Source organism: Psammomys obesus, unplaced genomic scaffold, assembly GCF_907164565.1.
Source record: "Psammomys obesus unplaced genomic scaffold, mPsaObe1.curated_primary_1811, whole genome shotgun sequence".
NCBI lineage: Eukaryota > Metazoa > Chordata > Mammalia > Rodentia > Muridae > Psammomys > Psammomys obesus.
In genome coordinates, this window is record NW_026596120.1 from 17,307,792 (window position 1) to 17,321,973 (window position 14,182).

Genomic DNA, 14,182 nt, shown 5'->3' on the forward strand with positions numbered 1-14,182 from the left:
CCTTGACCGTGTCCTCCCCCAGTGTCTCCCAGGCTCAGGCTCGGGCAGATAAGACCTGGTTCGAGAGGCCTCCTGAGGAGGTCCCTGGCAGAGGGGGCTCTCTGAACTCAGCAAGACCTTTCTTTCTGCCTCCCAGAAGGGCTCCAGGGGTTTGCTAGGAACGTCCTATCGTAGCCTCTTCTCCCTTCTCCAGGGCCTCTACCATGACATGCTGTGGGACGAGAGTCAGAGGTGGCAGCTTTGCACCCCACCCACCTGTCCAAGCAGGCAGGGAGGCGGGGAGGGTGCTGTGGGAGAGACTCTGGCCTCAAGACCAATGGCAGCTGTGGCCTTCCTTCGCTGCATGCAGAGACTGCGCATCAGGAGGCTCTGTGACTCTTAGGGTCCTCTGAGCTGTCCACCAGAATCTGAGGGATGTACTCCTCCACTAGTACGACAGAGATCCCCTCCGGGTCCTGCTGTCCTGACCAGGCACTGGCCCAGGAGATGCGCACAGCCTGTGCCTCATGTCCCTGGATCCAAAAGTGGAGCTGGAGGTATCTCACTAAGTTGACCTAAGGTAGATGGCACCAACTGTCATCGACCTGACGCTTCTTGCCAGCAACGGAGCCATCCCGCCATCTCAGAAGGTTGGCAGGGCCCTCCGTCTATTCTCTGAACCCCAGCCCAGCGCGTGCCCGTAAGGTAGTAGGGGAGAGCAGGCATGGAGCCATGCGCAGGGTCGAGGTGGTTTGGGAGAGGGAAAGGAGCTGCAGGAATGAGAATTTCCACAGTCTGCCCACTCCACCAGGAGCATGCCGGGATGTGCAGAGGCATGGCCCTACGTGCTCCATGGCCTGGAGAGGACTTTGTCTGAAAGAAGAGTCTCCCATCTGCTCGTTTACACAAACTGTTCAGTGTGGAGAAGAGCAGCGGAGCTTCCCAAGACCAGGGGACCAGGCAGCAGGTTCTGGGAACCCTAAGTTGTGAGTGATCTGTCTGCAACAGCCCCTCCCTGTTTCTACTGGTTTCTGTGGCATCAAGGGAAGTAGGGGCAGATTCCCTGAGATGGGCTTTAACAGAGACCCTTCTCACAAGGCCAGCGGCGGCCCGGGGTGTGCCACTGTGTATCAGTCTCACGTAGGTCCGTATATTGGACGATCCCAGGGAAGAAGGCTGCCAGAAAGCTCTAAGGGCCCCAGAACAAACAGGTTCTCTTGCTGCAGGTCTGCACCTAGCCAGCCTTCCTGTGGGGAGCCGCCTGCCTCTGAGCCCTGGCCCCCGAGGGAGAGTGGCATTCAGTGTTGGATCACTCGGCACTGACATCATGCCCGATACTGAATTCATGCTTTCCATTTTAAGCATCACAGAGGAGGCTTCATAAAGGACACTCCCCTGCCGGTACCAAAGCCAGAGGTTCCTGGGACAACCCCATGCCAGGATGACTCTATGCCTTTCTGGGCTGTGAGTCACTGCTCAGGTCTCCCTAGGAGGTACAGCACTCCTCCCCCCGTAACCCCCATCATCCCTAGACATCAAGGGGAGGCCAGTGTCAGGGCTGGCCGAGACCCTCACATTGCAAGAGCAGCCACCTGCCTTACCCAAGGGCCGCTGTTGCACACCCGCCATCGGTGAGCTTTGCCGGCCCGCTTTGATCTCACCACGTGGAGCATGGCAGGGAAGAAGTGATGGCATGACCCACACTAGAGGCCTGTGCCAACCCAGAGACCTAAGGAAGTGCCCCAAATCTGATCATTCCGAGGCTAGGTCTCAGAGAGGCTGCACTCTGTGGCCTGGCCTCTGCCCTCCCCGCTCTCGATTTATTTATTATGTATTCAGCATTCTGTCTGCATGTTCACCTGCACGCCAGCAGAGGGCACCAGATCTCACTATAGTTGTGAGCCACCATGTGGGTGCTGGGAATTGAACTCTGGACCTTGGAAGCGCCAGAGTGCTTTTAATCTCTGAGCCACCTCGCTAGCCCTGCCTCTCTTTTTCAAATCCCCAGGACCTTTGGAGTTCATGCCCTGGTTCCATACCCTTCTCTCTTGGATTTTGTTGGTTTTCAGGTATCTTCGTCCTGGACCTTATGAAAAGTCCTTGATTCCTGCCTCCCTGGCACCACTGAACTGACTCTCACCATTACTGCAGAAGACCCACAGTCCTCTGGGCCTGACCCAGCTCTCCAAAGCTCACTGAATGGTACATTTAAACTCTGTAAATGTCACTGTATGTATGTTTTACTTAAAATAACCTGCAGTAAACACTGAATCCTGCTTAATAGTGATAAGCCTACTGAAGGGCTCAGTGTGACTTATACTGGTATCTGCAACACGCTCTGAAAATCAACAAAGAAATCAGCTGAACGGACAGATGGCTAGACAGAGGGATGGACAGGTAGTCAGAAGGATAGCGACATGATAAAACCAGGAGAAATCCAGGGATGGTGGTGCACGTCCTTAATCCCAGCACTGGGGAGGTAGAGGCAGGCAGATCACTGTAAGTTAGAGGTCAGCCTGCTCTACAGAGTGAGTTCCAGGACAGCCAGGGCTACACAGAGAAACCTTGTCTCATCAAGCCAAAAAGCCACCCCCCCCAAAAAAAAAAAAAAAACCCAACCAACTAACCAACCAAAAAAACCAGGAGAGTCACTGGCTAATGGAAGATGCAGGTAATGAACCTGTTTTTCTTGTACAATTCTTTCAACTTTTCTGCGGGTTCAAATTTTCACATAGGACACATTGAGGAGGAAAATACTGTCTGGTCGCCATCAAGGCATCAAAGCTCTTCAGGTGGTCTTCTGGTGTCTTTGGGTTCTTGATTTGTAGAGTGTGCTGAATACATCAATTCACTATTGGATATATGTCTGGCAAATATTTTCTTTCAAACACTCAAACTTTCCCCCGGTACAATCTGTGTTTCTGTCACCTTGCTTTTGGTGTCTTAGACAAGTCCGAAGTTAGAAGGGCTTGCCTTGGACCTCACAGAGGTTTGCAGTGTTACCTCTTGTGTGTAGGTGTTTCCTTCACTTGGTGTTAAATGCTATGCGTGGCTGGGGCAAGGGTGGAGTTTTGTTCTTTTGCGTACGGATACCCAGCTTTCCCAGCGCCATTTGGCTTCCTCCATTGGACGTTCTTGGTACTTCTTGACAAAGACCATTTTACCTTGAGCTGGGATTGTAACCTGATAGCAGAATACTTGGTACCTAGTATATGGAGAAGGCCCTGTGTCGAATCTCAGAAACACACACAACAATGTAAATGTATACGCAAAATTTGGGAAGATCTGGGGTTTATTTTGTTGTTCTAATTTGGTCTCTTTTTTTCCTTTCTTGTTTTTTTGAGACAGGGCTTCTCTGTGTAAGAGCACTGGCTGTCCTGAAACTTGCTTTGTAGACCAGGCTGGCCTCAAAATCACAGAGATCCACTTGCCTCTGCCTCCTGAGTGCTGGGATTAAAGGTGTGTGCCATCATTCAGGGCTAGATCCTATTTTTCTTAAGACAGGGTCTCTCTTTTTTTCTTATTTAAAAATTTAATTTTACTTGTGTGTGTGGTGTGTGCGCATGCGCAGTGCGCCTGTGGAGGCCAGAAGATGGCACCTGGAGCCACCGGATACATGTACTGGGACCCGAGCTCTGGTCCTCTAGAACAGCAAGTGCTCTTAACCACTAAGCCAGCTCTCCAGACCCCTCCAACTTTTGTGTTTTGTCAAGGTTGTTCTCTTTGAGAGTTTGTGTGTGCCTGTGGAGGAATGGAGCGCAGCTTGTGTGTGTAGATCAAAGTACACCTTGTAAGAGCCAGCGCTCTTACTCTACCCTTCAGGTCGTGGGAGTTGAACTCAGTTCATCAGGTTTGGCAGCAAGCACCTTTACCCACTGAGACGTCTCATCCCCCTCCCCCCCCCCCCGCCATCCTTACTCCACTGTCTTCATTCCCTTTCCTTTGACTTTTCATAGAAATGAGAGTTTTAGGGATGAAACTCCGTAGTTTCTGCTCCGGGTTACCTTCACACTGAGGTTCAGCCGGATGCATAGTCCTGTTCCGTGGCTGGAGAGCACGCCATGCCTGATGGCCTCAGCCATGAAACAGCCCGTGCTCCGGCACTCTTGTCTCTTTCTCCCGGCACTCTTGTCTCTTTCTCATGTCCCCAGTGGGTCTGGTCTCCATCCTTCAGATCCAATTAAGCTCCTGTCCCCTGAAAACAGTCAGCCTGGGGCCACCATGTTCCAGCAGCAGGGCTGGCTGCCTGAGAGCGGGTAGAAGCTTGGGCTTTCCCGGATTGGCTGAAAGGTTGTGTTGTAGTTGCTATTTCTTAATCACGGTGGCTACCATAAGGCACACTGCCTGAGGACTTGGTGGTTGAGATCCCCCTTCCCACCCCAGCCTGCCTGGGTGTCCGCTTCCACTCTGGTTAGGAGCTAGGGGGAGCAGCCCCACCCTCTGCTCCTGGGGGAGGACACCTTTCCTCTTCCGCACCCTCCAGATCCCATGCCCTTACAGCACCTGCTCCGCATTTGTATCTGGCCCAAGCAGCAGCGTGGCCAGGAGGGGGCAGAGGAAAGGGGACAAGGCTGATGGCCATGCTGGCTACAGCAGAGGGTTCTGTGCTGCTTGCAGCACCTCCCCCGGGCCATCTGGTGCCCTGGCCCTTGCCGGAAAGGATCGGGATGCAGGCAGTAGAGGGAGAGGCTCAGGCCGCTGCACCAGCTCCTTCTTCCTCTGCACCGCCCACCTTGGGTAAGTGTCTAAGCCCAAGGCTCTCTCTCCACCGGGGTAAGGGTAAGGGGGGCAGCAAGTGAAACCTTCCTGCCTCCGTCTCAGCAACATCTAAACCCAGAAAACAGAAGGTCACAACCACACGACCACTCGTAGATATCTTCCTTACAATTGTAAACAACTTTCTTCTCTCTCTCTCTCTCTGTGTGTGTCTGTGTGTGTGTGTGCGCGCGTGCGCGTGTTGCCATGGCATGTATTTGTAGATATCAAAGGATAACTCCTTTCTTTCCACCATGCAGGTTGTGGGGACTGAATTCACGCTGTCAGGCTTGACCTCAAGGGTCTTTACTTGCTGAGCCCTGAAGTGATCAGTCTCCAGGACAGTTAGGGCTACATGGAGAAACCCCGTCTGGTTGGGGATAACTTAAGGCCCCATGCCCCTCACAGGAGCAGAACCTGGCCCTGGCAGGCCCAGGCTGTGGGCCACCCTGGAGGAAGTGCTTGGGAAGGACTCGGCCTGCCTGAAGTCTGGGCTTTCAAGTGTTCTACCTTTACACTGCAATCATCCCTGGGACACAGGTCAAGGTCACACTCATCTTCAGGAGGCCTGGGCCAGAATGTGCGTCAGGGGCTGCTCTGAGTGGCCCTACAGGCTCTGAGGCAGGCATGAGTGAGCACAATCACTGCTTGTATTTTCCTACAGCTCACTTCTAGACCCCTGGCTCTTCTACCTCACCTCTACAATAGCCATGTGATGCCTATGCCCTGACTGTGCCCTCAGACTGTCAGAACAGACCAAGGCAACAGGGCTTCCTTCCTGTTGCAGATGAGTGGAGAGCTACCTTGACCAGCCTGACTGGGCTTGTGGCATCAGCAAAGCCACAGAAGTCAGTCCTTGTGCGCTTGCTTCTACTTTGAACAGCTGTGACAGGGAGGACATCTCCAGAATTTGTCCTGAAACTACACCCAGACAAGGAGAAGCATTTCCCCTCCTCCCCCCCCATCCCCAGCACTGAACGTGTTAGCACCTCTGGTCTCCTGCGATCAAAGTGTTGTCAGAACAAGGGTTTCTGTGGATAATGAAAACAGAACTGATGCCAGAAGAAAACTCTCTACATGGTATTTTGGCATAGTTTCTAACAGGTGAAATCTTTTTAATTTTTAAAAAGACTTATTTATTTTTATTTCCCGAAGCTTTGCCTCTTTGCACGGTTTTGCGCATGAATGCAGTACTCAAGAAGGCCAGAAGAGGGCAGCAGATTCCACTGGAACTGGAATCACAGCCGGCTATCAGCTGCCTTATGGGAACTGAACTCAAGGCCTCTGCTCTCGGCATTAAGGAGCACATGATCTTAAGCGTTGAGCCAGCTCTCCAGACCACAGGTCAAATTCTTCACCTGCCCTTAATTGGAAAAAAAAAAAAAAAATCCAAGGAGAAATGACCTTCCAGAGGAATGACTGGGCCAATCCTATTTATTTCGGGTCAATCTTACTCAGAAGGAAAGTGAGCATGGGTGGGATTTCCCTGGGGGGCGGTGGGGGGCAGACAACTCAGCACTGCTTTAGACTCTCTACGTTGTTTTGCTCCGGAATGGTGCAGAATAAGGCAGGATTTTGCAAAACTGTCTTGTGTGTATAAACAGCATGTTCTGGGCTCCTGTCCTGGGGGCGAAGGAAGCCGAGCGAGTGAGGCCCCACAGCCATGTCAGAGACGCCGGCCTCAGGCCCGTGGGGAGATGGCAAAGCCTTCCCCCAGCCTCAGGGCGAGGTTCAGAGGTGGGCAAAGCCTTCCTTGGCGGACTGAGTGTGAGTGTGGACAGTGTGTGCTCGGACGGTGCCTGTCCGCTGTCGCTTTCTCCCCCGGGCAGTTGCAGCCTGGGCTGCTCCCCCACAGAGACTGCTGCTACCAAGCCTCTCCCTTGCTCTGCAGCGCTACACCAGCCCCTCTCTCTCCAACTCTACAGCCAACGTGCCGAGCCCCCAGGGTGCTGAGCTTTCTCCACATAGCCTTGCTCACCTCTCTTGTCTGTCTGTCTTTTCTTCATTCCCTCATGACCACAGTCATGTCTGTCCCTGGAGCTGTGCTGGACATGGCACTCCCCCAGTTTCCATTCGGTTTTGGTATGTTCCACACACGTACAAAAACCTAGCAAAGCCTCTCTGTTCTATAAACCCTCCGTAACTAGCCAACAGGGGCATGGGCAGAGTGGTGACTCCCACGACTGGCCAAATGAGGCTGTTCTCCCTGTAAGTGATTCTGACTGTTCTCCCTGTGTGCGACTCTCATTTCCAAGCCTTGTCTACTAGTTTGTAGCACCTGCTGCGGTAAAGGTGGTAGGACCCTGACAGATTCCAAAAGACACAAAAGTAAAATCAGTGGGTCACGGCGACCATCGTGCAGCGGTGCCCAGTTTCTGGCCGTGTTCAGCAAGGTCAGCAAGAGGATTCCATCCTTCTCCTGATCTGCACGGTAACTTGGGTCACATGCCAACTATCAAGTCTTCACTCATGACACCTAAGGGAAAGGCTATGTTTTTCATAGTCACATATCCAATACCCAAGAACAGGCCTGAGGCTCTCCATGTCATTTGTGTGGCCCTTGCTTCTCCCTGGGACTGCTAAATGCCTCCCTTTGTCTATAAATCCTATTGACAGGCCCTAGACACAAGACCTGGGCTGGAAGGCTCCTCATCCAAGGCCCAGCGTTTCCACACTCCCTCCTGAGGCTGTTTGGAGTGTATCTGAGCTCCCCACCCATCTATACTCCAGCTGGGCCACTGCAGAAAGTATGTCATGTCATTGAGTCTCCAATAAAAGGTCACACACACATACACACACACCATCATCCAGACACACTTGACTTCAGAGCCAGCCTCCCGCTTAGCCTGGACCGAGATGGAGATATGGAGAAGAGACATGGATTCCCAGGAGAGAGTAAACAGAGCAGAACCTGTAAAGTTGTTTCCTTGTCACATTAAAGTATGACCAGGGAGGGGACTCTGCTCTCAGCAAGTGACAAAGGGAAACGGCACCGGCTTGACAACTATGCCTTTTGCCCACCCTTCAGGAGAATATGCCAAGGTTTAGTTTTCCTTGAATGGAAAGGCAGCTCCAGGGAAGCAAAGATTCTGTCTGGAGGGCTGAGCAGACTACAGCGTGTGTGAGCATAGACCTGTAGAAGACACACAACAAGACAGCGTTGTTTTCAAAGGGGTGCTGCGGGACAGCAGCCCCTCCCACGCTCTGTGAAAGCACGCACGCGAAAGGCTGCCAGCTTTCAGTCCTGTTTGATAGCCCTGAGGCCCCGAGGACGCCAAGAGCTTGTATTAAAGGGCCACTTGATTTGTCCAGTCCAGCATTTGTTGGAAGGAGTTGGCCGAGAGTTTTGTTCTCCGCCAAATACTGTGGATTTGCAGTAAGTTTGAGGCCCTCTTTCCTCCTGGCCCTGAGCCTCAGCTTCCGCCCAGCACAACTAGGCAGATGGACTGAGTGTCTCCAAGGTCCTCCTACTCTGCTGTTTTTCTAGGCACACTCAGAGGCTGGCTCCCTTCCCATCTCTCTAAAGGTTCTGGGCTTGAAGGAACCAGGAGGCTGAGGCTGTGGCATGGGAGTGCTGGGATGCCACCAAGACGCTGGTGCCTCGGCATGGGGCTCTTTCACCACCCCACCCAGGGCTTCGGCACAGGAGAGCAACCCAGGGCGTCCGAAGCCCAGAGGGTTCCAGAGGGGAGAGAGCGACACAGTGGTGGGCTGTCCCATGTCGGGGGCCATCTGCCAAGTCCCCCTGCTCCGGGGAGGCCGGTGCTTCTGGCTTCTCCGTTGGTTGGATCAAACAGGTGAGCTTCCCCTTCCTTAACCACACCGCTCCCAATATGGAACAGCTAACACTTACTTAACTGATCGGTGCGGGAATGGGTCTGTTTCTAATCACAGATGCGGTGATCACGAGCGAGCGAGCACGCCTCCTCAGGAAGCCTCCACATTCCAGGAGCAACTCCAAACGCTGAGTCATCGCCCTGCACCAACAGCTCCTTCCTCGGAATCTCACACTTACCTCTTGGAAACCACACATCCCACACCCACAGCACCTCACGGCATATATAGACCCTGACCTGCTAACAATTATTCTCACTTATCCCCTCCCACGCGGTCCAAACAACCCCGGCTGCTGATAAATCCCAGCTGTAGGGGGCTGCCTACAGTAGCCTCTCTCCATCCTGTCCACGGCAGTCTTTTGGGGAAGAAGCAGAGACTTCTGTGGGTTTCCCTGTGGGGTACAAGGGTGCCAGGAAAGCTACTCGGTGTGTTTCAAAAGTATGGCCCTAAGGAGCACCCAGCCTCTGGGTCACCGAAGGGATCCCCCAAAGGCTCCGTAAGGCATCCCACTCCAACACAGAGCATCCTGAACAAAGCCACGAGGAAGATGTGGATTGACAGTCCTTTGGGGCAAAAAGAGGCTGACTGCACGGATACAGTCCTGTAGGACAGCTCCTTGGGAGAGCAGGACACTGATAATCCTTGTGAATCCTTGGCCTCAGCACAAAATTGGGGAGGACAGTCTAGTCCTCGGGCCCCAGACAAACCCAGAGAGGCGCTGTCCAGAGCTGGAAGGGGTCAGTGCCCACCCCCTGCTAGAAGTTGGATTCCTTACATGCATCCGTCTCCAGGACTGTCATGGAGAGAGGCAGGCCCAGGGCCGGGAAATCTCACTCCCCTCGGAGACACCTGTGACCATCTCTAATGGAGTACCCACAGGGAGGAGCTGAGGTGAGATTTTCTTGGAGCGAGCTCTCCACGGCCATTTCCCCCCAGGCTAAAAGTAAACCAGTTAGAAAGCATTTTCTAAGACAGGCAGTGGTGGCGCACACCTTTGAGACCAGCACTTGGGAGCAGAGGCGGACAGATCTCTGTGAGTTCAAAGCCACTGTGGTCTATAGATCGAGCTCCAGGGCATTTTCTATTCTGAGTTTCTAAGTTTGTTCATTGGCCTTGTTTGTTTGTTTGTTTTTTGGTACAGGTTTTCCCTGTGTAGTCCTGGCTGTCCTGAGCTCACTCTGTAGACCAGACTGGCCTGGCCGCGAATTCAGAGATCCCCCTGCCTCTGCCTCCTCAGTACCGGGATTAAAGGCGCCGAGTTAAAAGCATGTATTTATTTTCATAAGTACGGATGTTCTCCTGCGCATGTCCCTGTGCACCCTGTGTGGAGAGGGCATCGGATTCCCCGGGACTGGAGGATTGTGAGCCGCTTAGTGGGTGCTAGAAACCGAGCCCCAGTCTTCCGGGAGAGCAGGCGGTGTTCTTAACTGCTGAGCCACTGCTCCAGCCCCTCCTAAGTTCTCAGGGTACAGGAATCTCTCAGGAGACTTGGGGCCCGAGCTTGTCCTCTGATTCCACATCCTGAAACCAGGACTAGGCCCCACCCCCCCATTAGGGGTGCATGGGCACTGGTGGCTAAGGAAGACAGGCGTGGGTGGGGTGGGTAGGAAGGGGGGAAGGGGCGCGGTTCCGGAGAGGCGGTGGTAGTTACCTGGGTGAGGTGAGGGTTGGGGTTGAACCCACACTGGTTGCAGACTTTGTTGTGACACTGGGTGCAAGTGTTGAAGTTTGGCTGGCTGGAGGCCGACGTGAGGTCCGAGGTCTTGCATATAGGACACAGGGTGCTGCTGGGAAGGGGGGCGATCTGCGGGACGGAGTAGGGTGACGTGGGGGTGCTGCCTCTGTCTGGTGACACCGAGGGGGACCGTCCTGATCTCTGTGTCCTGCTGTCTACCTGCAGTGTCCGGCGGGGACCATCAGCCTCCTGGCCTGATGGGCCTTGGGCCCTTGTCTCTCTGGGGCTCTCTCGGCCAGGAGCAGGAGCAGAAGCTTGCTTTGGGGTTGGGGAAGTTGCTCTCTGGCTGCCCAGGGGCTCCTTGGGGTCCAGTCTCCGGGAAACACTGAAATGACATTGAAAATGACTGTTAGAGACTCATCATATAGAAGTAGCTTACATGGGTCTCTTCCAACCCAGAGTGACCCCAAGCCCATCACGTCCTCTTTCTATTGTACAGTGACATCATCCAAGTCACCCCTTATTGTACCCTGTGCTAGAGCCCTGCAAGCTTCTTGGCATCAGGCCACAGAGCAGATGGACATGACTGTCTTCTCTCACACCCTGAGGAAGAGCAGATTCTTGTCAGTAATCTAGTAGGGCATCTAATGTGGGGTGGACTTGTTTGTTTGACACAGGGTCTCATGTAGCCCAGGTTGGCCTCGAGTTCTCTCTGCAGCTAAGAATGACCCTGAACTTGTGATTCCCCCATCTCTACTTCTAAAGAGTTGGGATTACAGGCAGGCACCACTGTACCCAATTTACAAGTGCTGGGGATCGAACCCAGGGCTTTTTGCATTCTAGGCAGGTATTTTACCAACTGAGCTACATCCCCAGCCCAGGGACTGAACTTTTGAACTTTACTTTTATTTATGTATAAGGGTGTTGTGCCTGTATGTGTATGTCTGTGCACCACTTGTGTGGATTGCCCATAGAAGACAGACAAGGGCATTGGATCTTCCGGTTGTGAGCAGCTATGTGGGTACTAGGAATCAAACCCAGGTCCTCTGGAAAAGCAGCCAGTACTCTTAACCCATATGGTGGTTTGAATAAGAATGACCATATAGGCTCAAATATTTGAATGCCTACTCTCCAGGGAGTAGCACTATTTGAAAGGATTAGAAGGATTAAGAGGTGTGGCCTTTTTGAAGAAAGTGTGTCATTGACTGTGGGCTTTGAGGTTTCAAAAGCCCAGGCCAAACGCAGAGTTTCTCCCTCTGCCTGCAGATCGGGATGTCGCTCTTGACTACTCTCTAGCCCCTGCCTCCATGCCGCCAAGCTCCTTGCCATGACAATGGACTAAACCTCTGAAACTGTAAGCGAGCCCACAGTTAAATGCTTTCTCTTGTAACAGTTCTTGTGGCCATGGTGTCTCTTCACAGCAACAGAACAGGGACTGAGGCAGCTGATGAACCATCTTTAGCCCAGGATTTCCATGTTAAGAAGCCTGATGTGATACTGATATCCTGCTCCACCTGTTCCTTCTGGAGATCCTCCAGCAAGCCCAGCCGAGTCTAAGAAGGTGGGATGCAATGTTATTTTTTCATTGGTGTAAGTAAGGCTGGGTGGGGTTTCAAATCCAGCCCTTGAGAAACCACTGAAGGAGGCCCAATGTCCCTGACACCATGTCCATTCCCCTGAACATGTCTGTCCATCCCAGCACAAACATGTCCATCCTTGTCTGCAGAGCTGGTAGACCCATGAGGTAAAAGAAACATTCAGGCTGAAATGTAATTTCTTGAATTTCTTCTTTGGACCAACTTAAATTTGTTTCTGGCAATTTACCTCTTTTCCAGATTGGAAGAGGGGGAGCATAAACAGTCAACGACCAGGTTTCCTGTTGCTTCCAGAACAGGTCGGCTTGGGCCTATATTCCTTTGGTGGCTGCTGACAGTTTGCTGACACACTGGAGAGGCTTCACTTCTGAAGCCTGTGCTGGCCTCAAATTCAGGGCTTTGCCTCCCACTGTGATTACAGGTGTGAACTCCCATGACCTGCGACTGGCTCAAAGTGACTCTTAAACTCAATGTTGTATCACAGGTTAGCCGGTTTTTAGAAATGTTGTCCACACTGAGGGGCTGGCACAAATTGGCACTGACCTAGGAAAAGGCCTGCTGGTTACTAGGACTCGGCACTGTGCTTCCCATGAGTGAACATTCAGTGAGCACAGAAAAAGGAACAGAATAGTGTGGGGAGCTCAGGAAGCAGGCAGGGCTCAGTCAGGGAAGTGCAGAACTGGGTGAAGTCACATGGAGTTTGCTCAGCAACAGACTCACAGAAGACAAAGATTCTAATAACGGTCTTCCTTCCCTCCCTCTTTCCTTCCTTCCCTCTTTCCTTCCTTCCTTCCATCTGTCTTTCTTTTGGCTGTTCATGCTTATTGACCTGTACATTTGTTCTATGTCTTTGACCTGTTTCTGGTCCTATAGGCATATCCAGCCTTCAGACTACGAGCAGCATGCAGCAGCATTCAGCTGAGGAGAGCTATGAGTACAGCCCAACACAAAATTAGAAGCTTATTTAAAACATTATGAGATTTCTTTTTGTGAATTTATTTGTGTGTGTGTGTGTGGGGGTTGCGACTGATTGGCTTTTGAGTGAACTTTCTGGAAACATGATGCAGCAATGTCAAAGGGTAGGACATACCTGAGGCTAAGTTCCTACAAGGCAGGTCAGGTCTCCAGGTTCACACGAGGTTCCTCTTAACACATATACATATTTTATAAATCTTCTTATATCCTTTATGAATACCTACTCAATATTTAATTAAAATGAATTTTTCAAAAAGTAAATCAGACAGGGATCTAATCCCCTGGGAGCCTCCAGTCTAGATTAGAAGCAGATGTGCAAACAAATCGCTGCAAGACTTGCTGCCACAGTCATGAGGAAGATGAGGAGACCTTTACACTAGGCCTTAAAGGACAAGCTGCTCTCCCTGAGGTAGAAGAGCAAGCTAGACGGAAGGAAGAGCACATGCCAAGGCTCAGAGGGCCGTGGGAACATGCTCCGTATGGGCGGAGGAAGGCACAAGTATGTCAAATGCAAGTCATTATCACTCCCACCACCTGACAGCGTCATGTGTTAAATTGCCTGAATTAGTTGGGAAGCTCAAAATGAACGTGTGTGTGTGTGTGTGTGTGCGTGTCTGTGTGCGAGTGTGTGTGTAACACTGGGGCCTTTAAGGCTTCCCAACAGAGGTGCATTTGGGCTCTGTGCCACAGAGAAGATGATGAAGGCTGGGAATCTAGTGAGGAGAAAGTGAGCCCAGGAGACAGTCTATTATTAGAGGGACGAAAGATCCAACAAAGGATGCTGCCGCTTTTTGCTCACTTGGGGAATCCAGGGAAGGAAGCCAGTCAGGGGTGGGGAGTACAAAAGCAAAACCAAGAGTTTGGACTTGGTTGTGTTGAAGGTTGTGGGGAGCAGGAGTAATCTTACAGTTGGGGTCTGGATATTTTTATCTGAGAGAGTGAGTTCAGTTCACAGGCAATTCTCAGGAACAGAAGTTACCCACTGAGCTGTGGTCCAAGAAAGCACGCAGGGTCCAACAGCATTTCCAGGCTTAGAGGAAAGCCGGCAACAGAGTAGGCAGAAACAAGACAAAAGAAAAGGAACTCATATAGCCGGCTGTAGTGGTGCACACCTTTAATCTCAACACTTGGGAGGCAGAGGCAGGTGGATCTCCGTGAGTTTGAGGACAGCCTGGTCTACAGAGCTACATACTTATGTCAGAAAAAGAAAGGGAGGGAGGGAGGCAGGGAAGGAGGGAAGAAGGAGAGAGGGAGGGAGAGAGGGAGGAAAGGAGAGGAGGAGGGAGGGAGGAAATGACCCCACCGGGTTAGAAAAGGTCCCGTATTGGAGAGCAGCCAACACTCCCCTACACAGAGCTGAGTCTGA

At 52.1% G+C, this 14,182-nt stretch overlaps 1 protein-coding gene across 1 annotated transcript in view; it reads right to left on the reverse strand.

Annotated features, from left to right (window-relative positions):
• The window catches only part of Bsn (bassoon presynaptic cytomatrix protein), a 91,355-nt gene that overhangs the window by 29,895 nt on the left and 47,278 nt on the right, over nucleotides 1–14,182 (reverse strand). Inside the window, exon 2 of the mRNA XM_055629517.1 lies at nucleotides 10,223–10,631. Within this exon, the coding sequence (XP_055485492.1) occupies nucleotides 10,223–10,631 (409 nt within the window). The remainder of the gene's footprint in view (nucleotides 1–10,222; nucleotides 10,632–14,182) is intronic.